Source organism: Perognathus longimembris, chromosome 8, assembly GCF_023159225.1.
Source record: "Perognathus longimembris pacificus isolate PPM17 chromosome 8, ASM2315922v1, whole genome shotgun sequence".
NCBI classification, from domain to species: domain Eukaryota; kingdom Metazoa; phylum Chordata; class Mammalia; order Rodentia; family Heteromyidae; genus Perognathus; species Perognathus longimembris.
Genome location: NC_063168.1, coordinates 10,119,239 through 10,143,361, shown reverse-complemented (window position 1 = coordinate 10,143,361; position 24,123 = coordinate 10,119,239). Strand labels below are relative to the sequence as shown.

Genomic DNA, 24,123 nt, shown 5'->3' with positions numbered 1-24,123 from the left:
ACATTAATGATGGAGGCTTTCATTATTTTCTTTTACATTTTTCCTTTCCAAATCTGTAGCCTGTGTATTAACTATTTATTATTATTGTTATAATAATTATTATTTTTTACAGTCCTAGAGCTTGAACTCAGGGTCTAGGTGCTGTCCCTGAGGTCTGTCAGCTCTTAACCTAAATTATTTCAAGCACATTTGTTTTCTTTGATGGTTAAAACACCTAAGACAGCACAACCAATATGGATGAAGCCCATAATATTGGCCAGCACCTTTATACATATTGCCTTAATGTGTACATAAGCCAAGACACCAACCTTCTAGTCTGGGATGTCATGGAAGGTCTGAGGGGAAGATACTCTAGTCAAAGACTCCCCCTTGTGGTAAAGAACAATATACTCTTCTAAACCTCTGCCTTTTCAGTTCCATACCGCATGCTTTCTGAGCCTCAGACCAGCCATAGACCCCCCAAGGCCTCCTTGCTGTCTTCTCATTCTTTGTTGCTGGCTGCTAGAAGACGGTGAAATTGTCTGTTCTGGGTTAGAGACAGCTTCCCAGGTTCTTTTTTAGTTTACAATGGATGGAAAGTGAGTGCTCTAATTTCTTATGTATCTTGCCTCAAGCAAATGCCCTAACATGTAACGTTACTAAGATTTCTCCTGATAATCATGATCTTTCTTTCTACGTCTCATATTATTTTCTCATTCCTTTCACTTTTTTTCTCCTGAACGAAAATACTACCAAGTCCAAAGTGTACTAGACTAAATTATGATAGATCTTACTTGTTTGTAAACTTTAGTGGGATTATTTGAAGGGCTAAGGTTTTTCTGGCTTTTGCCCCTAACCTACCTTATGACTATAGCATGTCAGGAGGTCTGATAAGCCCAGGTGTGGGCTTTCTGGGATATTCTTTTGAGTGAAGATATCACATGATCAATTGCTCCATAACGTCATTGCTTTTATGGCAAAGGAACAGAGACCAGATTATGCTTGTCCATTAGATGTCTCAATTTATCATGCATATATACTTTTGTTGTTCTGTACCACAAATCTTACTAATTTACATCAATCAATCTATCTACCTAATAGTCAGCCTATCTAATCTATCCATCCATCATCCATCCATCTATCCATCCAATGTATGCTGAGTCCTCCTTGAAACACCTCATTACCACCAGGACCTTACTGTGATGATCTTAAGTGACATATATTTTACTCACCCACCCACCTACCCACCCATCAATCAACCACCAACCAGTCATCTAGAATGCATTGGGACCATAACTGACTCTAGAGTAGACTCTGTTTTACAACCTATGTTTGTTATAAAACAAAATGATTATTAATTATAATAAAAACAAATGATAATGGCTAGTAAGAAATACAAGAGCCTTATGTATGGACTCATACCATTAAAAATCACACGGAGTCAATGCTAGCAAAACTAAAACATGAATAAAAAGCACAAATCAGATAATTATATTTGTGATATAATATTTTATTTTCTCGATTCATTATTGAGTTTTAAAATGATTATATTAACAATTAGAAAAGAGATTAAGTTTTCATTTTAAGGCTGTCCCTTAAAATAACAACTATTTCATATATGAACATAATTCTGCCTTTATAAAATTAGTATAATATGCCTTGAAATTCATAAATTTTCACATGTTGCTATTTTAAATTCTGAATACAAATGAGAACTCCAAGCAGTCATAGAGAAGGCCATAAGAGAAGAAATTAAAATTTGTGTCTTTGTCTTTCCAATCATTGTATCACCACTGTTTATCCAAAATCTACTATTAATACTGAATCTATTGAATATTCAACCACTAAACGTTAGAGACACAGGTTGTACCTGAACTGAACTCTAGTGATCCAGAACTCTTATGAACTTAACCTTGAAAGAAAGCAGGTGTAACTACCTCTAGAGTTATGGGGGTGGAGAATTTCTGCATCAATTTCCATGCAAAGGAGAATAAGACACAGCAAAGCAACAAAAATGTACAATGCAATGAAGATTTTTTAACACAAGAGTGCTAATTTGAACTTATATACATGGTGTTAAATTCATTAATAATAACAGTTGTAGTTAACCTTTCTCCTCCCTTTCCCCTCCCCCGAGGGCGGGTAGTCTTATAATTGGCATTGTTTAGAATTTTCAGTGGGAGATGATTGTGTTAGACAGCTTTCTGTCAATATAACAAATACCTTCAAGAAGATCAGCTTATAAGAGGAAAGGCTTATGTTGGCTGATAGTCTTGGAGCTTCTTAGACCTCTGATGTGGAGCTAGCACATCATGGCATAGTGGAACAAAATTGCTCACTTCATGAGTGAGAAAGGAAGAGGAAGAGGCTGGGTCATCCTGTCCTTCTCAAGGGCAAGTCCCAATGGCTTCTACTAGCTCCATCACCTCCCTCTAGACCGTGTTGCTGCCCAATCCTCGACCACACGGACCTCTAGGAGGCACAGCACATTCCGACTGTAACAGAGTTCTGAAGCAATGAGAAGCAGGGAGCTGGCAGCTCACACTTATAAGTGCAGCTACTCAGGAGGCTGAGATCTGAAAACTGCAATTCTTGACTGCATTCTCACCCTTATCCTCTTCATCCATCTGCCCCTTTCCCCTTGGCCCCACCTCACCCTTTTCAAGTACTCACTTTCTGGTGTCTTACTTTGCTGAACTTAAGAGATTTTGCTTTTCTAGGGAATTACACTATGGGAGATCTCCCTGGAATCTATTGTAAGTTTGACTTTGTTGATACCAGTCCTGTCTCCTTTTTTCTGCCCTTGCCAGAATAGAAGTCAAATTCCCACGAGGCCACCCTCACACTTTCTGTTTCCTGTATGACCAGCACCAGAAATCCCTTAGTCAGGGTTTGGGTTCTGATGCTTCCTCTGTGCCACACCCCCTCAGCCCAGAGTGCTCAGAACAGACTTTCTTGGGCTTCCTCCAAGAGGGGTCCTCAAAGGGTCTTTTCCCATTATGAGCGGACAGTACTCCGAATCAAACCTAGAGTGGCACTGTCTGATATGGCTGGGACATCAGACATTTTATTAGATGTAATCTGATATTTGTGTACTTATATTCAATATATTTATATACGTTAGAAGAATAGGGGTTTCTAGAAGAATAGGGCTTAAAAAAAAGTCCTTGTTAGTGTCTTTACTTAATTTATTAAACGGTTTTCCCCCCATCTGGCTGTTTGTTTTTGCAAAGAACATTGGAGAAAATAGTAATCTGACATGGCTGCTTTATACTAAGTTGTGACATACTGTTAATCACAGAACCAGTTTGTCCCATATCCACGTTCATTTACAAATGAGCTTTTGCAGAAATTCTTTCAGCTAAGACTGAAGGCAGCATCTGTGTTCCTTCTCCTCTTAAAATTTAAGCCCTGCTCAGAGTTCCATGCAGAAGTTTATGGAAGTTCCTTGCATCTTTATCCTGTAGATTTCATCAAACCTCTCATTCTGGGCCACAGTGAAGTAGTTTTTCCAGTCACCGACCATCCCTAAAAGACAGAATCCCAGACAGGAGCATTTGTCTCTGAATGACAGACCTAGAGGCCTTTTTTTTTTTGGCCAGTCCTGGGCCTTGGACTCAGGGCCTGAGCACTGTCCCTGGCTTCTTCCCGCTCAAGGATAGCACTCTGCCACCTGAGCCACAGCGCCACTTCTGGCCGTTTTCTGTATATGTGGTGCTGGGGAATCGAACCTAGGGCCTCGTGTATCTGAGGCAGGCACTCTTGCCACTAGGCTATATCCCCAGCCCCGAGAGGCCTTGACTAGAGTGTGAAGTGCCTTCACTGGGACTGCCCTACCTGACCCCCCTTCAATGGGCCCTGGAGTACCTGAAGTGCTCTGCAGGCTTCTAAACCAGGCAGACAATGGTTATAAGGGAGCAGGTGACATGGTACAACCTGGCTTTACCTGGATACTGTAGTACATTCGTATGTTGGACACTCACAGATATAAAAAGGAGTGAACTACATGCATACCATCTTAATGTGCTAGCACTGACCAAAGACACCCAGATATAAAAAAAATGAAGTGATTCTATGCACATGATATCCAAGAGCAAGCAAAACCAATGAGTGATTACTGTATAGCAGTGGTCATCCTTCGCACAGTGACTGATTACAAAAGGACACAAAAGAACTTTCTGGGGTGACAAAAATATTTGCTATCTTCATTGGGATTCTGGTGATGTGGTTTCATATGCTTATCTACATTTGCTGAACTATGATTGCATTTGTTTATATGTAGATTATATCACTATTAGAAACAATTAGGAAGAGACACTATTTTTTCACCAAAAATAGTTTTTGTTTTTATTTTTTAAGTGCCAGTACTGGGGCTTGAATACAGAAGAGTCTGGATGCTGTTATTTAGCTTTTTCACTCAAGGCTAGTGCTCTACTCCCTGAGCCACAGGTCCATTTATGGATTTTAGATGTTTAATTGGAGATAAGAATCTCATGGACTTTTCTGCCTGGGCTGCCTTCAAATTTGTGATCCTTAGAACTCAGCCTCCTTAGTAGATAGAATTATAGTCATGAGCCACTGGTGCTTGGCCCTTTATTGTAAATGCATAAAGAGAATAATTTGAAAACAATATAAACTATAGATGCTGTCATTAGAGAAATAGTTGTATGAGTTTTAAAAAATTATGTTTTTAGTATGTCTAAATAGTTGTAAGAAGGGATTACCATTCAATGAATCTGTTTATAAGTGCAATTCATCTTGATGGGCATCATCCCTTTCATCATTTTCCTCCATCACTCCCAAACCAACCTCTCAGTTGGATGACGTTTCAAGCATCCAGATTTGGGCTAACATGGGACCCCTAGCAGGTTCATGGGTCTACATGCCTTGGTCTAGAAGAACAGCTCATGTTCTGGTTAGGAAGTGCAAAATAATCCTTTTTGTGCTTTGGGAAACGAGTTTTCATCATAGTGTTTATATATGATATATACACACATAGCTTTGTGTTTTTGTTTTTTCCATTACTGGGATTTGAACTCAGGGTTTTACATTTGCTAAGCAGGTAATTTACTGCCAAAGCTATGTTTCTTTCCTGTTTTGCTTTGATTACTTTTGAGATAGGATCTTGCATTTTTGCTCAGGCAGCTTTGGATGGTGACCTTCCTATCTATACTTCCTACCGTACCTAGGGTGGCAGGTGAGTGCCACTGTGCCCAGCTATTAATGCCGATGGGGAATGGGAACCCATGAACTTTTCACCTAGACTGGCCTGGAATTGTGAGCCTTCCAACTAGCTGGGAGTACAGAGCTACCCGTGACTGATACATCTTTGTGTTTGTATGAGCATGAGGAAAATGTGGTTCAGAAAGAAAATATGAACAGACTGGAAGAAAGCCTATTGTCAAATCCTTACCTTTTTTTTTTTTTTTTGAAGAGAAGCAGAATTGTTTGATTTGCTTCAGAAGAATGGTTTAATGTACATAGGTTGGAAATTGCAGAGAAAAAAATTTGGTTATGGGTAAAAAGAAAAGAAGAAAGATATTACGGAGTGGCATGTAAATCAGAGTCCACTGTTGTGAGAAAGAGAAGAAATTGTTTTGTTTTTATTTTTTGCTAGTCCTGGGCCTTGAACTCAGGGCCTGAGCACTGTCCCTTGCTTCTTTTTGCTCAAGGTAAGCACTCTACCTCTTGAGTCACAGCACTACTTCTAGCCTTTTCTATTTATGTGGTGCTGGAGAATTGAACCCAGGGCTTCATGTATACGAGGCGAGCACTTTTACCACTAGGCCATATTCCCAGCCCCGAGAAGAAATTGTTTACAAAACAGATAGGAAGGTAGCTTTATGTTGTTGGTAGTTAACTTCTTTGGAGTGGGATTTTGTTGGATATCTTTATTTATAAGCATATAATCCTGTATTGCTTTAATTTTCACAATTATTTTATGTATTACTTAAAAAATTTTAAATTGTTGTTACAGAGGTGATATACAGAGGGGTTACAGTTATGTAAGTCAAGTAAGGTGTACTTTTTTTGGACATCATCCCTCTCTCTGTTTTTCCCTCCCATACAAAAATTGTGAAGTGTTCCCCTCCCCCCCATATAAAGCATTAACTTGGTCAACTAAAATTTCTACTTTTGGAAACAAGAGTTAAGAAACATTTCGTGAAGGAGGCAGCATCTTGTTGCCGGTGGCTCATGCCTACAATCCTAGTTACTCAGGAGGCTGAGATCTGATGATCACAGTTCAAAAGCCAGCCTAGGCAGGAAAATCTGTGAGACTCATGGCTCCAATGAACCATCAAGAAAGCTGGAAGTGGGCTGGGAATATGGCTTAGTGGCAAGAGTGCTTGCCTCCCATACATGAAGCCCTGGGTTCAATTCCCCAGCACCACATATACAGAAAACGGCCAGAAGTGGCGCTGTGGCTCAAGTGGCAGAGTGCTAGCCTTGAGCAAAAAGAAGCCAGGGACGGTGCTCAGGCCCTGAGTCCAAGGCCCAGGACTGGCCAAAAAAAAAAAAAAAAAAAAGCTGGAAGTGGAGCTGTGGCTCAGGTGGTAGAGTGCTAGCCTTGAGCAAAAAAGCTAAGAAACAGGTCCCAGGCCCTGAGTTTAAGCCCAAGTAGTATTGCCAAGGAGGGGGAGAGGGGAGGGGAGGGGGATGGAGAGAAAAGGGAGGAAGTGGGGGAGGGAGAGAGTTAATTGTTGAGAATCATGATGTAGAGAAGATAAGGTCAAGGTCCAGTTCTGAACAGAAATTGAGGCAGCAGAAGCTCTAGAGTAGAAAAGTGACCCAATAAGGTGGGAAGACAGTAGGCTGGCCAGTGGAGGAAAGCATTGATGTGGACAGTAGCTGGAACTATAAATAGAACCATAGGCTCCGGTTGCTATGGCCCCAGACCCTATAGTTTGGGATTCTAGACAATGGTGGCTCTTCCCTTAGTTATCAATGGACTGCATAACCTCTGTTGTTTGTAGAGCTCACATCTCTCATCTAGATCATGCTAGACCTTGTTAGAAACAGACATAAATAATTAGGATGTGTTGTCTTGACATTAATGACATCAAAAATCCTCTTGGCAATATGTTATCAGAAAAGCAGAGTATTTGATTAAATAAAAAAAAAAGGCCCCACAAACCTTTCCTCATGAAGGGGGAAATGGACTGGTCCATGAGAGATTTGGGAACTGTAGAACGATTTGTCATGGGATTTTCTTTCATTTTCTCAAATGCTGTCTCCTGGACAATTGTATTCAGCACTGTTTCATCCAGGTTCTTTCCCATGAACTTAATCACCTTCTGAATTTCATGCTTTGGATCCTGTGGTAAGGGTGACATTGCGTTGGAAAGAAAGAGAAAGACATATTTTAAGTCTGGCCTTCCAAGAAGGCCCACCCTGAAACAGTCCTGGTTTCTCTATGGAAGTCAGAAGTGGTGATTTCTTACCCTCTTTATATCCTCAAAAAAGAGGAACAGAATCTGGTATCTGTCTTTCATCTCCCACCATCCTTTTACATGGTCAAACCAGGATCCCCAGACCACTGTAACAGACAAGAAAGAACATCTAAACAGAGATTGCTCAAAACCTTCTGCGAGTTGGGGTTTGATTGATCGGAAGTACGTTGGAGAGGGACAAGGGAGATTCTGGACTGGGTATATCCTAAAGGTTCTGAGATGTTCGATTCGGAGAACCATATGAACCAGGGGGCCTTGGGGCTATTTGTCTTAACATTCTACTGAAACTAGCTTCATGTTTTTTGTTTTTGTGTGTGTGTGTGTACAATCACAAGAACTATCATACCTCATATTTCATAGTGAGGGTAGTTCTGTGATCCAGGTGGCCTACAGTAAAGGCTTTTGAATCAGGTGGGTGATGTCTGCTGAGGGCGATGGGTCTCCTCTATGAAAGAAGCAAACTTGTTAAACCTGGTCCCAGGTCGGGGGACTTGTCCAGGCAGGCATATGCCATTTTAGGGAGTTAAATGGCATGCTTGTTTCCCTTGATGTATATCCGCCCTGGAATGAGAACGCCAGCGTGGTATTGGGGTTTGGCTATGTGCTGAAGGCTTGGGTAGGAATTCCCCGGGTAGGAATGAGCAGTTACTACTGGGAGCATAAGCCCTCTAGGACCAGCAAGGCCTAAACATCAGAGTACTGAGTGTGAAAGATATGACTGATTACGGCTCTAGTGACATATTTGTTTGTTTGTTTGTGTGTGTGTGTGTGTGTGTGTGTGTGTGTGTGTGTGCCATTCCTGGGGCTTGAACTCAGGGCCTGAGCACTGTCCCTGAGCTTCATTTCCTCAAGGCTAGCACTCTACCACTTGAGCCACAGCGCCGCTTCTGGCTTTTTCTATATACGTGGTGCTGAGGAGTTGAACCCAGGGCTTCATGTATAGGAAGCAAGCACTCTACCACTAGGCCATATTCCCAGCCCCATGTCAAGTATTTTTTTCCTTACCTTTTCCATTGATAAAGGTTTCAAAATATTCTTCCCAGGTACCGGGGTCAGGGAGTCCTTGATTCATCTTTTGGAAATGGTAGTAGGAAACCATGCAGTCTTTGGCATTTCGAGCTACATAAAGGAACTATGGGGTAAGAAGAGAGGTGGGGGAAGGATGGAATTAAAAGTGGATTTTCACAGACTTTACTTGAATTGAGTTCTCCTGAGAGTGGCTGCAACATCCACTTAGCTCTTCTGTTCTAGTAACAAACTTGGACTTGTATCTGCCAATCCTGACCTCTTTTCAACCTCGAGTCATTGGTCAATTAGCTCGATTCCTGATTTCCTCTTTGGTGCCAGGAGCAAAATTTTCCTTTAGAAACAATGACTTGTCATCTTTCTAAGAGTGTTGGTGAGCTTTCTCCTCATGCTGGAGAAGTAGATTGCCAAGCCGGTGAAGAGTTTGTGCCAGGGTAGGTGCCATTGCCTTATGCTTGTAATCCTAGCTTGCTAGGTAGGCATTGTGCCTTGCGAGACAGATTTTTACAACACTGGGGGCAAGGAAACACTCAGCAGGTCACGCAACAATTTAAATACAGCTGACAATAGTTTGAGATTGATGGAGAACTTCTCTACATGCTGCCCAATGCACGCATGGCAATTCTCCCCCCTCCTTCTTTTTGCGCTGGTGCTGGAGCTTGAACTCAGGTCTCTTGCTCTTGCAAGTTATTTATTTATTGGCAGGACTGGGTTTTGCACGTGGGGTCTTGTGCTTTCTTACTAGGCAGGTGCTGTACCACTTGAGCTACACTACCAGTACAGTACATCTTGGGGCCTTGCTGACTCTCCTTGTTCCTTCCAGAAAGACCTCATTTCTGGAGACAGTGAAGATGCAAATGAGCCAAGCCACAGCCCACAGTCCAAGCACCTCTTCTAGGAGGCCCTCATATCGTCTCTATCCATGTGTCCGTTCAACCCAGGACCCAGTGCCAGATGACTAGGCACAGCTCTATGGCTCAGGGCCTGCTGAAATTAGTCCAGCCAGTCAACCCTGAGATGCTTATCCTGACTCTCTTGTTCCTTCCATCAGAAACAATACAAGCTTTTGTTTATATTGTCCTTTCACTCTCTCTGCCTCCTGACCAATCCCAGTACTTCGTTGTGTTTTGCTGCATCTCCTGTTTCTAGGAATCTGTCAACACGAACCTCTTCTTCTATGGCAATCATTTCCTGGTCTCTTTAAACAGGTGTTGAGATTGAGGAGTTTTGCTCTGGAAGAAGTTTATCACCATCGTCCAAGTCCTGGCACACATTTCCAATACACCAAGATACCAAGTTTCAATAAGAAAATTAAAATAAAATGTTGATGAAAAAAAAGGAACTTGGATTCTTGCACTTTTTAACTTCAGGTGTCTTTCACTGCATTGTTGCTGACATTTCATAGATTTCTTTTTTGCTCCTTCTATTTCTTACCTCTCATACAAGAATCTTCTCTCGGGCTGGGGATATAGCCTAGTGGCAAGAGTGCCTGCCTCGGATACACGAGGCCCTAGGTTCGATTCCCCAGCACCACATATACAGAAAATGGCCAGAAGCGGCGCTGTGGCTCAAGTGGCAGAGTGCTAGCCTTGAGCGGGAAGAAGCCAGGGACAGTGCTCAGGCCCTGAGTCCAAGGCCCAGGACTGGCCAAAAAAAAAAAAAAAAAAAGAATCTTCTCTCTTTTCACCCTTCCATGCTGTCTCCTATCCAAGTTCATGAATTCTCTATTCAGCTGTATCTATTTTACATGTGGCCTGCTCTTCATTTTGAATTTTCCATGTTTGCATTTTCTGTTATAGAAAACTCCTCACTTTTTTTTCCCCAATCTTAGAGCTTGGACTTAGGGCCTGAGCACTGCTCCTGAGCTTCTTTTATGCTCAAGGTTAGCACTCTACCACTTGAGCCACAGTGACACTTTTGGCTTTTTCTGTGTATGTGGTGCTGAGAAATCGAACCGAGGGCTTCATGCATGCTAGGCAAGCACTCTACCACTAGGCCACATTCCCAGTCCCACTCCTCAATTTTTCTTCTTCTTCTTCTTCTCTCTCTCTTTCTTTCTCTCTCTCTTTCTTTTTTCTCTTCCTTTCCTTTCCTTTCCTCTTTCCTTTCCTTTCCTTTCCTTTCCTTTCCTTTCCTTTCCTTTCCTTTCCTTTCCTTTCCTTTCCTTTCCTTTCCTTTCCTTTCCTCTTTCCTTTCCTCTTTCCTTTCCTCTTTCCTTTCCTTTCCTTGCTTATGCCTGTAATCCTGGCTGTGATTTGAGGATCATGAAAGGCAGTCCGAGAAGGAAAGTCTATGAGACTCTTATCTCTAACTAGCAAAAAGTCCAAAGTAGATCTATGAGTCAAGTCTTAGAGCTCCAACCTTGAACAAAAAAGCTAAGGGGCAGGGCCTTGTCCTAGAGTTCAAGCCCCAGTACCTACACACCCAGTTTGTTTTTCTGTTAATAGTATCCTTCCAATTCCTTTATTTTTGCTTCAATCTTAATTATTATTATCATTATTATTTTGTTGGTCCTGGGGCTTGAACTTCAGGCCTGGACTATGTCCCTGAGCTCCTTTTGCTAAAGGCTATCACTCTACTACTTGAGCCGTAGGACCAATTCTGGCCTTTTCTGTGACTAATTGTAGGTAAGAGTCTCATGGACTTTCCTGCTTGGGCTGGCTTTGATCCTCCATCTTCAGATATCAGCCTTCTAAGTAGCTAAGATTATAGGTGTGAGCCACTGGTGCCTGGAAGCCTTTCATTATTTTACATAACTTAATATTCTTTTATTTCAATACTTGGCTGATTTGGTCTGAAGTTCTTTTTTTAAAATTTATTTTTATTTATTTTGCCAGTCCTGGGGCTTGGACTCAGGGCCTGAGCACTGTCCCTGGCTTCTTTTTGCTCAAGGCTAGCACTCGGCCACTTGAGCCACAGCGCCACTTCTGGACATTTTCTATATATATGGTGCTAGGGAATTGAACCCAGGGCTTCATGTATGGGAGGCAAGCACTCTTGCCACTAGGCCATATTCCCAGCCCCTTGGTCTGAAGTTCTTAAGGTCTAAATGCGGTTTATTTTTTCTGCAGCCTCTCTCTCATGGCGGCTCATTCTTTGGCGTTTTTGTAGTGTGGGAAGTTGATGATCTCAAGGAGTCCTGGGGGCCTGTGCACATCTGTGTGTTCCTTCAGAGAGGATCTCTGTGTGTTTTCCCGGGAATCCTGGAGATACCAGCAGTGAGTACCACCGTATACTGACTTGTCAGTGTAGTTTCTTGAACAGTGTGGGGAGTGCCAGTTTGAATATCAAACCTTTAGGTAAGGAGGCCTGTAGCTACATCTCAGGAAGCTGAGAACCAATTCAGAGGCTGCTTGGGAGCTCCTTTGCTTTCTCTATCCATCAAGTGCAGCCCTTCCATTCCTCACTCCTCTCTGATTTCTTTTCAGCCATCCATCCATCATCTATCTATTTTACCTCCCTCCCTCCTTTCCTCTCTCCCTCCCTCCCTCCGTCCCTTCCTTTCTTCCTTTCTTCCTTCCTTCTTTCCTTCCTCTTTTTCTTTTTGTGTGTGTGCTGGAAATGGGACTTGAACTCAGGGCTTTATGATCTTGCTTGGCCTTTTCACTCAAGGCTGGTGCTCTACCACTTTAGTTACAGCTCCACTTCTGTGTTTTTTTTTGTTGGTTAATGGGAGATACGAGTCATTAGGATTTGTCTGCTCAGGCTGGTTTCGAACTGCAGTCTTCAGATCTCAGTCTCTGAGTAACTAGGATTATAGCCATAGCACTTATATTTCTTCTTCTTTTTTTTTGTGTACTAGGCTCTGACCTTGTGTGGATTATCCAGGCCATCAAATTCCCCCACCCAAACAGGTCCAGTCTCAACTACTTCTCTAAGCTTTCCATCTTTCTTCATTTTTTTTTTTTTTTTTGGCCAGTCCTGGGCCTTGGACTCAGGGCCTGAGCACTGTCCCTGGCTTCTTTTTGCTCAAGGCTAGCACTCTGCCACTTGAGCCACAGCGCCGCTTCTGGCCGTTTTCTGTATATGTGGTGCTGGGGAATTGAACCCAGGGCCTCATGTATACGAGGCAAGCACTCTTGCCACTAGGCCATATCCCCAGCCCCCTTTCTTCATTTTTGGAACTTAGGGACTTTGCGTACTTAATTTTGATCTCAGTTGTGCCTTTAAGAGGACGCTTGTTATGCAGCATTTATTAGTATTGTGTAAAAGTGGTTGCAGGATATTTGGTTTTCCATAACCGTGGAAACCGAAGTTTTCATCTCCTAGGCCCTAGCTCCCCTAAGGGCCACCCTTCCTGGAACATAGAGAAGCATGTGGTAAATAAGGTCCCAGGATAAAGGAGGAACCCAGAGTCTTGGCCAAGTGTCTCATGTTCCCTGTTACCTGCAATACCTCTGTGTGGCTTCTGCTTTCCTGTCTTATTTGAGGCCATTAAGATGAGCACCATTCTGAGTAGGGGGTTTGACTTTCCTTGTTGTGGCTAAGCTGCTCACCCTCCAGCGGAGCCATGAAAATGAGGGCATTGTGAGCTGCGTCTTCAGGACTTGCTCTCAATGGGCTTTTTTCTCCCCAGGGAAGCTGCCGTCCTACCTTGCAGTTGTTTTCCCAGAAGGACGGTGGCAGCAGCTGCGTGGAAAGGTGAGTCTTTAGTATCCGTGGAGGGGGCATCGCGTTTGCCTTTTCCACACCTTTAAAACAAGGCAATTGAAAAAGTGCGCAAGGTTTTAAGTACTGGGAGACTTTTGTTTTATAATCTCTTCAGAACATCCTATTGGATGTCTGTCTTTTTCTCCTTTTTTTAAAAAATAGAAAAATGCTATAAGATACTTTTTCTAAATAATATAAAATTTAAAATAATATAAAATGTTATAAAATATCTTTTTATTCTCCTTTCTTTTAAAACTAGAAAAATAACATCTTCAAGCCACATGCACCTGTAGTCCTAGCTACAAAGAAGGCTGAGATCTGAGGATCACAGTTTGAAGCCAATCTGGGAATGAAAGACTCAGTTTCCAATTAACAGCCCAAAGCCAGAAGTGGAGTTGTAGCTCAACTGGTAAGTACCAGTGCTGAGTGAAAAATCTAAGGGACATTGCTCAGCCCAGAGTATCAGTAGCACACACACACACACACACACACACACACACACACACACACGCATGCACGCATTCACGTGTGCATGCACACACACTTTCAAATTGTACAAATACATTATAATTTAATATGTCTATTTATGTTTATGGTGCATCTTGACTAGAGTCACTTCTTCCATTACTCTCCCCAGCTCCTACCTATTTTTTTTTCTAGTCCTGGAGCTTGAACTCAAGGCCTCACACGTTTGCTTGGTATTTTTCCCCAAGGCTAGAACTCTTAGTATTTGAGCCCCTTTTGGCCTTTTGCTGGTTAATTGAAGATAAGAGTCCCATGGACTTTCCTGCCTGGTTGGCTTCAAAGTGTGATCCTCAGAGCCAGCCTCCTGTTTAGTGAAAGCAAAACTCTTAACAAAATTACAAAACATGGGCTGGGAATATGGCCTAGTGGTAGAGTGCTTGCCTCATATACATGAAGCCCTGGGTTCAATTCCCCAGCACCACATATACAGAAAATAGCAAGAAGTGGCGCTGTGGCTCAAGTGGCAGAGTGCTAGCCTTGAGCAAAGAGAAGCCAGGGACAGTGCTCAGGCCCTGAGTTCAAGCCCCAGGACTGCCCCCCCCAAAAAAAAATTAAAAAAAAAATTACAAAACAAGTGAGAAAATGCCCTATGGGAAATAAACTCTGAAAGATCTATAGTTCCTGCATGCATGGACAGGGAACATAAATAACTATGTGAAAATGTGCAAAGAAACAGAAGAAATGGTCATCACGAACGAGGAACGAGTACCGAAGAGGGTGGGAAATTGCAAAACTTTAAGTGAATCCAGCCAAAGAGCAGAATAGGCTCAGATGAGAGGGGAAAAAAACAACATTGTGGAGCTAGAGAAGCACAAGAGACAGATAGGAATGAAAACAATTGGAGACACAGCAGCAGACACATCAGACAGAAGGCAAAGGTAGAGTCTCAGGCTCAGGTGAGTCTCTGTGAGGTTGATTTTCTTCCCGGTATGGTGGCTCTCAGCTTCCTCCTGTGGACAAGATTCCACGCCCTGCTGCAGCGGCTATCCAGAGCCTCACTAGGGCTTGGTATTCTAACGGGATGCCCACATTTTGACCACAGCCACCACAGCCAGGGTAACAAGCCTGCAGCTGCCCTCTCCTGACCAGTCCTCTTGTGGAGAGGTGTTGGCCCAGCTGCAACTCCACATTTTTCTTCCCAAGAGCCCTAGAGTAGAGAGTGCTTCTGTGGGCTTGGGGGGCTCTCCATCAAGCAGCCAACCAGCGTTCCATGCCCATTTTCATCTCTCTTCCTCTCTGTCTCATCGAGAACCAAAAAGACTTGTTGGCTATCTGACTACAGCTCCTGCATGGCCTCAGGTGCTGAAACCCTGGTTTAGGAGGCACAGGATGGGAGGCCTTGGGAAGGGCACATCTCAGGCCGGGAGTACACTCCCACCTCACCAGCAGGAGCAGCTTTTCTTTTGCTTTCATCATCTGCACCATGATCCTCATTACTAATATCCTAGCCCTGGGTGGGATTGGAGCCAAATAGATTATGGCTGTGTGAATCACACAGTCAGACAAATCACTCCAGCCAGTTTGTGCCAATAGTCTTCCCAGAGTAGGAAGCTTTTTTCCCCTCCTTGTAGAGTGCTGGCAGTCTGGCAGGAGAGACAGACAGGCACTCAGCAATGAAAGTAATGGGTGCTTTGGTGTGTGTATATGTGTCCTTTAGCTTTTTGGCTCAAGGCTGGAGTTCTGCTGCTTGAACTGCAGCTCCACTCCCAGCTTTTTGCTGGTTAATTGGATGTAAGATTCTCACAGACTCTCCTACTGTGATCCTCAGATCTCAGCCTCCTGAGTAGCTAGGATTACAGATGTGAGCCACCAGCACCCAGTTTGGGTGATCTTGTGGGTTGACTTCTCTAGGAGTCTCCTCTGGCTATGTGACCCTCACCCTACCCATTGCACTCAGTGCTAATGTCAGACACCCTCAGTACTTATTATGAATTGGTCTGCACTTGTCTTTTTTTGCCACTCCTGGGGCTTGAACTCAGGACCTGAGCACTGTCTCTAGCTTCTTTTTGAGCCATAGTGCCACTTCTGGCTTTTTCTGTTTCTGTGGTGCTGAGGAATCGAACTCAGGACTTCATGCATGGTAGGCAAGAACTGTACCACAAAGCCACATTCCCAGCCTTGCCCTTGTCTTTATGGGATCCTTAATCACAAGATATAAGGCCTTGCAAGCAGCCCGGGGTGGCCTGTAGTTGGTTGAACTGAGCCATCATTTCCAAGTCTTTCTTTCTTTCTTTCTTTCTTTCTTTCTTTCTTTCTTTCTTTCTTTCTTTCTTTCTTTCTTTCTTTCTTTCTTTTTTTTAAATGTAATACACTACTCTCTCTCTCTCTCTCTCTCTTTTTTTTTTTGGCCAGTCCTGGGGCTTGGACTCAGGCCCTGAGCACTGTCCCTGGCTTCTTTTTGCTCAAGGCTAGCACTCTGCCACTGGAGCCACAGCACCACTTCTGGCTGTTTTCTGTATATGTGGTGCTGGGGAATTGAACCCAGGGCCTCATGTATACGAGGCAAGCACTCTTGCCACTAGGCCATATCCCCAGCCCTCCAAGTCTTTCTAAACCGACACAATGACTGTGTAGGTGGGAGTTGGGCAGAGGTGGAAGGGGCCTGGAAGGGATGCTGGTGAGCCATCGTGCATGTGTTTCATGCTCTCCAGAGCCCTCCAAGGGTGGTTTTGATCCTGGATTCACATGTGTGTGTCTGTGTCAGAGCAGCTCCTCTCTTTGGGGTCTCATCTCCGTGTCAGGGGCTCATTGCTGAGAGAAAACCTCTGCACAACTGAGTCTCCACCTCACATCTCTGCACCTTGAAGTCCCCCAGCCCGAGACTGTGTGTTGCAATTGAGACACAGGCACCGTGTTTCATAAATTGCTGCATGGGCTTCTGGGACATTGCCAAGCTGGTTGATTGGTCACTGTGCTTTGTCAAACATTGACAGCTGCTGGGGTTGACCTGAGCCAGGCCCTCATTTGCATTTTGCTGACTGGATAATTACATGTCAGCTATCTGGACATTTTACTCCTTACTGTCCAAGAACATCTCATCAGAAATCTTGTTCAGCCCAATATTTCTCTCTCCCTCTTCCCCCCCCCTCTCTCTCTTCTGGGGTTTGAACTCAGGACCTTGCACTTGCTAGGCAATTGTTCCACCTATGGAGTCACATCTCAGCCTTTTTTGCTTTAATTATTTTTTAAGATTGGGTTTTGCTTTTTTATCTTTACTTTTTGTGCCTGCCTTAGGGCTTGAACTCAGGGCCTAGGCATTGTCCTTGAGCTTTTTTGTGCTCAAGGCTAGCATTCTATCACTTGAGCTACAGCTCTACTTCTGGCTGTTTTGGTAGTTAGTTGGAGATGAGAGTCTAGGAGACTTTCCTGCATAGGCTGATTTTGATCTGTGATCTTCAGATAGCAGCCTCCTAAGTAGCTAGGATTATAGACATGAACCACCAGTGCCCAGCTTAGCTCTTGCTTTTTGAATAAGATAGCCTCAGACCTCAACCCTTCTACTTACATATAGCTGAGATTGCACATAGGACCCACCATGCCTGGCTTGTTGGATGAGATGGAAGTCTTACCAACTTTTTTGCTTAGTCTGGATCTCTGCCTCCCAGGTAGCTAGGATCACAGATCTGAACCACTCTGTTTTTGAGACAAGGTCTTGCATTTGGTCCAGATTGCATCAAACATGAGATCCTATTGTCCCAACCTCCCATATGTTGGGGATTACAAGCATGAACACAATGCCTAGTTCTGATTTCTTTAATATCCTAAGTTGTCAGAGGTAAAACAATGGTGGTAAGAGCAACATGAAGAAACACAATCAAAAGCTAGGCTTGGATGGCTACAAAGCACATGGCACACCTCCTCAGGCCAGAGTGTTAGCATGCAGAGGTCCTTGGTAATCATACCCAATGCTAGTGTCTTCTATGTGCCAGCCACTGTTTTAGGCATTTTACCCGTATGGAATTCATTTCATGGTCACAATAATTCACTGAGGCAAGCACTAATTCTATTGCATTTTGTAGCTCAGGAAACTGTTAAATGGAGGGGCATGAAGTCAGGATACAGACACACACAGAGACACATTTTGGTGCTGGGACTTGAACTTATGACCTGGGCAGTTAGACTTTTTTGTTCAAGGCTAATGCTCTACTACTTGAGCAACAGCTTCACTTTTAACCACCTTTCTGGTGGTTAATTGGAGAAAAGAGTCTCATCAACTTCTGCCTGGGCTGGCTTTGAACTGCTCCCCAGATGTCTCCTGAGTAGCTAGGATGGTTATGTGTGAGCCACTGGTACCTTACTACCATCAGGGCCTAAGCCCTGTTTATCTTTAACTTTTGTACCATCCTGATGCTCAGTGTTACAAGATGGAAGAGCCTGACTGCACAGCGAGTGGGTCCCAGCTAGGCAAGCAGGGGTGTGGAACTAGCACCCGTGGATAGTATACAGCCAAAGAGTACTAGGAATTGTTTTGCAAAGCTGGTGGCCACCCTCCCAATAAGGAACTCTAAGATCCAGAGAGCCATCAGAGCCAGGGGGTGCTGAATTGGTGACCTACCCTCCTTGCACAGGTATTAAGCTGCTACATACATCAGATCAGGAGCGGTGTATCAAGCAAGGATTGCTTCAAGAATTACAATGCTAGGGGTGCTACTGACTTGCCTTTTCATGGCTTCAGCTACTTGGGTCCCAAGTTCCTATCACACAGGTTGTAGCAAGGCTATGACTTAGGGAAGGAGGTCTTCCATCATGCTTGTTGGGTAAAGTACTTCTGATAGCTGTCATTTAGCCAGGCTGGTTTCTTTTGTCCTGTAGTATGATGCTTTTTTTTTTTTTTGTATGGAGAGAAAAACTTCCATGTTAATCATTGTCTGACAAAAGTTTCTCTATTGAATAATGAGTGTGTGTGTGTGTGTGTGTGTGTGTGTGTGTGAATGATCAGGCACTCCCTGCATGGGGCTTTTATGGAGGTAGGGTGCTAATAGAAGAAGGCATATATAGATCTTGAATAACATTTTATAACTTCTCTGAGTTCTGGAGTTGCACATGACTAGGGAAGAGATGCTCAAGAACCAAAAAAAAAAAACCACGAGAGTTGGGTGCTAGAAGCTCTGTAATTATAGCTACTCAAGAAGCTGAGATCTGAGGATCACAGATCAAAGTCAGATCTGACAGAAAAGTCTATAAAACTCTTATCTCCAATTAACCACTAAAAAGCTAGAAGTGGAGCTGTGGCTCAAGTGGTAGAGAGATAGCCTTGAGCAAAAAGCTAAGGGACAGTACCTTGGCCCTGTGTTTAAGCCATAGTACTGGTGTGTGTGTGTGTGTGTGTGTGTGTGTGTGTGTGTATGTGTACGTGTGCTCACTCCCCTCCCCCAAACAAAAAACAAAACAACAAACAGCAACAACAAAGAACCAAAACTAGGTAGAATCTGACTCTCATACTGGTCTTCCTTCCTTCCTTCCTTCTTCCCTCCCTCCTTCTCTCCCTCCCTCCCTCCCTCCCTCCCTCCCTCCCTCCCTCCCTCCCTCCCTCCCTCCCTCCCTCCCTCCCTCCCTTCCTCTCTCCCTCCCTCCCTCCCTCCCTTTCCTTCTCCTCCCTTCCTGTCCCCTCCTTCTTTTCCTTCCTATGGCAGTATTGGGCTTTGAACACAGGGCCTCTTGCTTGTTCTACTTGAGCCATGTCACCCTTCTTACTTGGTGATTCACTTTGGCTGAGAGGGTAAGGGGGAAAGAGGGATAAAGAAACAAGAGGGTTGGGGTGGGGAGGACAGAGACTGGAGAAGAAGGAAGGCTCCAGGGGGTGGGAGAGCTTCTCACCTGAGGGCTGGGGTGGCTTTGCCCACTCAATGAAAGGGTGGCGATGATGAATGAGGGCTCGCTGGCACTTCTCCACATCCCCATTCTGTTCAATCATATCCACAATTTCCTGAATCCATGTTGTTCCTGAGGGTCAGAGGGGAAGGTTGAGGAGCAAAACCTTGCTAGTTAATCTTTCCTGCAAATTCTAAGCAAGAAAAGGGTCAAGGAGCTGGTTGGTGACTACAATGTGCCCGTAGGCCCGAGTCCTGTTACCCAGGACAGATGCAGCAAACAGTCTCCACAAGTAGAGCGCAGAGGCAAAACTCACAGCTGCTCAAGGGCACGGCCTGGTAGAGGACAACAGGACAACAGGCACGGCTCCATAACCACTTCCCTGGGCCTCAGAAAACCCACGTGCATCTGAGCACGTGGGAAGTAGTGGGGACAGCAAGGAGCATGTTTAACATTTTTTTGTGCTGGTATTGGAGCTTGAACACAGGGCCTTGAGATCTTGCTTGGCTTTTTTTTTTTTTTTTTTCTTTTCTCAAGACTAATACTCTACACTTTAGCCACAACTTCACTTCTGGCTTTTTTTTTTTTTTTTGCCAGTCCTGGGCCTTGGACTCAGGGCCTGAGCACTGTCCCTGGCTTCTTCCCGTTCAAGGCTAGCACTCTGCCACTTGAGCCACAGCGCCGCTTCTGGCTGTTTTCTGTATATGTGGTGCTGGGGAATTGAACCCAGGGCTTCATGTATACAAGGCAAGCACTCTTGCCACTAGGCCATATCCCCAGCCCCACTTCTGGCTTTTTTGGTGATTAATTGGAGGCAAGAGACTCATGGACTTTCCTGTCTGAGCTGCCTTTGAACCTTGGTCCCCAGATCTCAGCTCCTGGTATCTAACTTAGGTGAGCAGCTTGTGCTGCCTCAGCAGGGAAGGGCCCACGGTCACCTGATTTTGGGTAGGTACAGATGAGGAGATCATCGGGTTTGGCCTGAAAGTTCTGGATCTGGCTCCAGTTGTCCACCGCTGACTGCAACAGGGGAACCCCCTCCACCTCTCTTATTAGGATTTCTTTCCTCAGCTGTGGGGTTTGGGTCATAGTGTGTCCAGATGGAGGGTCTCTATGTAAAGAGAAGAGAGACTATAGTAAATTACACAGGATATATACTGGCCATTTTAACTATGTGTAGACAGGCAGTTAGTTCAGTGGCATTAATTATATTCACAGTGTTACGTCCCCATGACTGGCATCCATCTCCAAAACTCTTGTTTTCAATCTTCCCAGAAGAACGCTGTTTCTGTTAAACACTAACTCCTCGTCCCTTCCCCAATTCCAGGTAGCCACCATTCACCTTCCAGTATCTATGACCTTGAGATGTTTACATTAGTAAATCATACAATATTAAAAAAAATTTTTTTGGTGTGTGTGCTGGCACTGGGGATTGAATTCATAGCCTTGCACTTTTGCTTGGCTTTTTTCTTTATTTGAGCCATACCCTCACTTCTGACTATTTGCTAGTTAACTGGAGATCAGAGTTTCTCAGATCTGTCTGCCTAGGCTGGCTTTGAACCTTGGTTCTCAGATCTCAGCCTCCTAAGTATCTTGGATTACAGTCATGAGTCACTAATGCCCAGCTCATATTTGTATTTTGAATGGCTAGTTTTACTTAGCTTAATATCTTCAAGGCTCGTTCCTATTATGACATGTTTTTTTGTTTTTTCAACTAAGCAGGTGACTTTTAAAAACACACACAAAACTGACATTCAGAAGGAAAGGGGTCATTGGCTGAGCTGAGCGGCCTAGACAGCAACACTGAGGAAGCAGCCGGAGAGATGAGAATGCTGAACTGGTAGAGTGGGTAGTGGGAGTTGGCTACCGAGGAGCTTGAGGAGATATCGGCTTGATACCCCGTTTCACCCTCCGGAGCCCAACTCAGAACCTTACTTCCCTTTTCTTAAAACTCATCCTCACTCCTCAAAAAAAGAAAGAAAGAAAAAAAAGAAGGTAGGAGTTGGTTATTTTTTAGTGGACTGAAGGGATCTCCAATGCGGCTTTCTAAAAAAAAATCTCTCTCTACTTCCTTTCAGAGGGCTTAATTTTATTTGTATCCATAAAAATGTAGTAGTTTTAAAGAGGGTGCACCCTGAGAAGTGGTTAAGTAGAACTTTGTATAAACACCTTTCCCTGGCCCTTCCTTTAAAGACAGGATCCCTGTCCTCTCCTCACTCCCAGACATTAGAAACATCTTTTCAGCAGAAGTCCTTGAATCACCCAGTTATTAGGACATGTTTTAAGATTTCTTCCTTTTGTCTTTCTCCTCTTCTTCTTTCTGTTTCTGTTTTTGGGACAGAGTCTCACCAGATATCTCAGATTGGCCTCAAACTCCCAATCCTCCTGTGCCCAGCTGTGTGCTGGGGTTACAGGTATCCACTCTCAATTGTCTTCCTTCCTTTTAAAGATCACATTCCATACCTACAGATACTATATTTTACGTAGCCACTCATCTGCCCAGAGAAATTCAGGTTGTCTCCAACTACTGGGTATTGTGAATGGACAATTTGTTCTTTATGTTTCTGTTGTTCGCACTTTTTCTTCTTGTTCTTGGCAGTGCTGGGGAGCATGAGGTCACCCCTGTCCCCAGGGGATCTGGGCCAGTCCTCTTTGCAGGCCCAGCAGGTGTTGTTAAAGCTCAGGATGCAAAGAGGGCCATCACAGACAGAGAAAATAGTCAAAGTCAGGTGAAGGTGCTCATGCCGGTCATCCTAGCTACTCAGGAAGCTGAGATCTGAGGATCACAGTCTAAAGTCAGCACAGGCAAGAAAGTCCACGAGTGTTCTCTCCAATTAACCAGCAAATAGCTGAAAGTGAAGCTGTGGTTCAAATGGTAGAGCATTAGCCTTGAGGCAAAGCTAAGGGACAGTGCCTAGGCTCTTAGTTCTAGCTCTAGTACTGGTGCACATGCAGGCATAACACACACACACACACATACACACACACACACACACACACGATGGAATCAAGGCCAGAAAAGTCCAGCGGGTTCTGATGGGAGGAGGAAAAGGCTTCTGGGGAAAAAAAGAGATGGTATTCTGAGCAGGGAGAGCTTTTGGAAGCTACGGCCTGGATTTCTAGATCTAACCTAGGCAGAAGTTGTTTGGCTACACATATCTTACTGATGTGAGTGTGTGTGTGTGTGTGTGTGTGTGTGTGTGTATGTATGTGTGCTGGTCCCAGGGTTTAAATTCAGAGCTTGAGTGCTGTCCCTAAGCTTTTATGCTCACAGCTAGTACTCTTTGGGGGTTAATTGGGGGTAAGAGTCTCACATGTTTTCCTTCCCCAGGTTGGATTTGAACTGTAATCCTCCAATCTCAACCTCCTGAGTACCTAGCATTGCAGGTAGGAGCCACCAGTGACAACCAGCTACACATACCTTTTTTTTTCCTTCTGGTTCCTTAGTTTTTTTTTTGACTTGATTTTATACAATAACACCTACTTGATTAAAGATGAAAGAAATGCATTAAACAGACACAGTACTACTTTTAAAGCCCCCTTCTTACCTTCAATCTCTAGCTGAGAGCCAGCAGCTCCAATGTGTGCCCAAGGGTCATTGAGCAGGGTCAGTACATTCCAAGGAAGGAGGGTGGAGCTACCTGGGTATGACACTCTCAGAGGCTCAAATTACAACGAGGCCAGAGGGCCATGACCTTCAGCAGGTGGAAGTTACTTCAGGAGGTGATCGGGTCCATGGAGTCAATGGGAGTTGTTACTAGGAGAGGCCGTACTACGCAAAAACACACCTAGTCACTTACTTTACTTGTACGGTGATTGCGTGATTGTGGATCCGGGTCCCTGGCTGTGCTGTGGTCATTAGGAGGAGTGCATGGAGGCAAACACTGTTGCTTCCTTTCTGTGACCACCTAGAGACGTGAACTTGGAGCAAGCCCAGTGTGCTTCCTGTTCTGGAGGCTCCTCCCTCCAGCTTGGTGGGGAATCCCCCAATGGGCAGGGATATAGGCAGTGTGGCTATGCTTATTGGTCAAAGAAAACTGAGCCTGAAGCTTTCTATGCTGCTACCTTTTTCTAGAAAAAGTGTATGCCTCTCTGAACACACAGCCCTTGTTAATCATTTAAACTAGTAGTGCCAGGTTGTTTTCCCAACTCTCTCCTCCCTTTTCAAGATACACAATACCAAGATACGCCAAATCAGCAGATTCCTAGCCACTAGGTTTTATCAATGATTGCCTAAGGACTTCTCTTCCTGCATAGGATAGAAGAAAATAGCCTAAAACTTGTGCTATGGGGATTGTTTAGGAAACCTGTCTATTATCTCTGTTTTGCTGGCTTCCTGAAAAAAAAATTCTTTTATTTCCTCAATTTGTATGTGTGAATTTTCTTCCCAGGTTGGCTTCAAACCAAGATCCTCAGTTCTGAATGGCTAAGATTATTGGTGCTGGCTACTGGTGTTCATCTTCCCCAACAATTTTATCCTCAAGTCATTGAGCCTCTTTTGAGTGGCAGATACGTGGACCTGGGCTCAGTATTGGGGGAAAGTAAAGAGTTGGTTTTTCAGCCAAATGCATGGAGCTCCAAATGGCTCCCATTCCTTTTGTGAGTCTCTCTCTCTGTCTCTGTCCCTGTCTCTGTCTCTCTCTCCCTCCCCCCAGTCCTGGTGCTTGAACTCAGGGCCTGA

The 24,123-nt window shown here is 44.1% G+C and overlaps 1 protein-coding gene across 1 annotated transcript; it reads right to left on the bottom strand.

Moving 5' to 3' along the window:
• Window positions 1–3,149: 3,149 nt before the first annotated feature.
• On the bottom strand, window positions 3,150–23,140 carry LOC125356136 (sulfotransferase 1C2). The gene is made up of 8 exons (XM_048352484.1): window positions 22,991–23,140; window positions 20,381–20,553; window positions 19,449–19,574; window positions 13,050–13,147; window positions 8,436–8,562; window positions 7,422–7,516; window positions 7,115–7,295; window positions 3,150–3,507 (listed from the first exon to the last, which is right to left on the bottom strand). Exons 2-8 carry the CDS (start codon window positions 20,529–20,531, stop codon window positions 3,395–3,397), a joined length of 891 nt encoding a protein of 296 aa, XP_048208441.1. The 5' UTR covers window positions 20,532–20,553; window positions 22,991–23,140; the 3' UTR covers window positions 3,150–3,394.
• Between the last annotated feature and the right edge of the window lie 983 nt (window positions 23,141–24,123).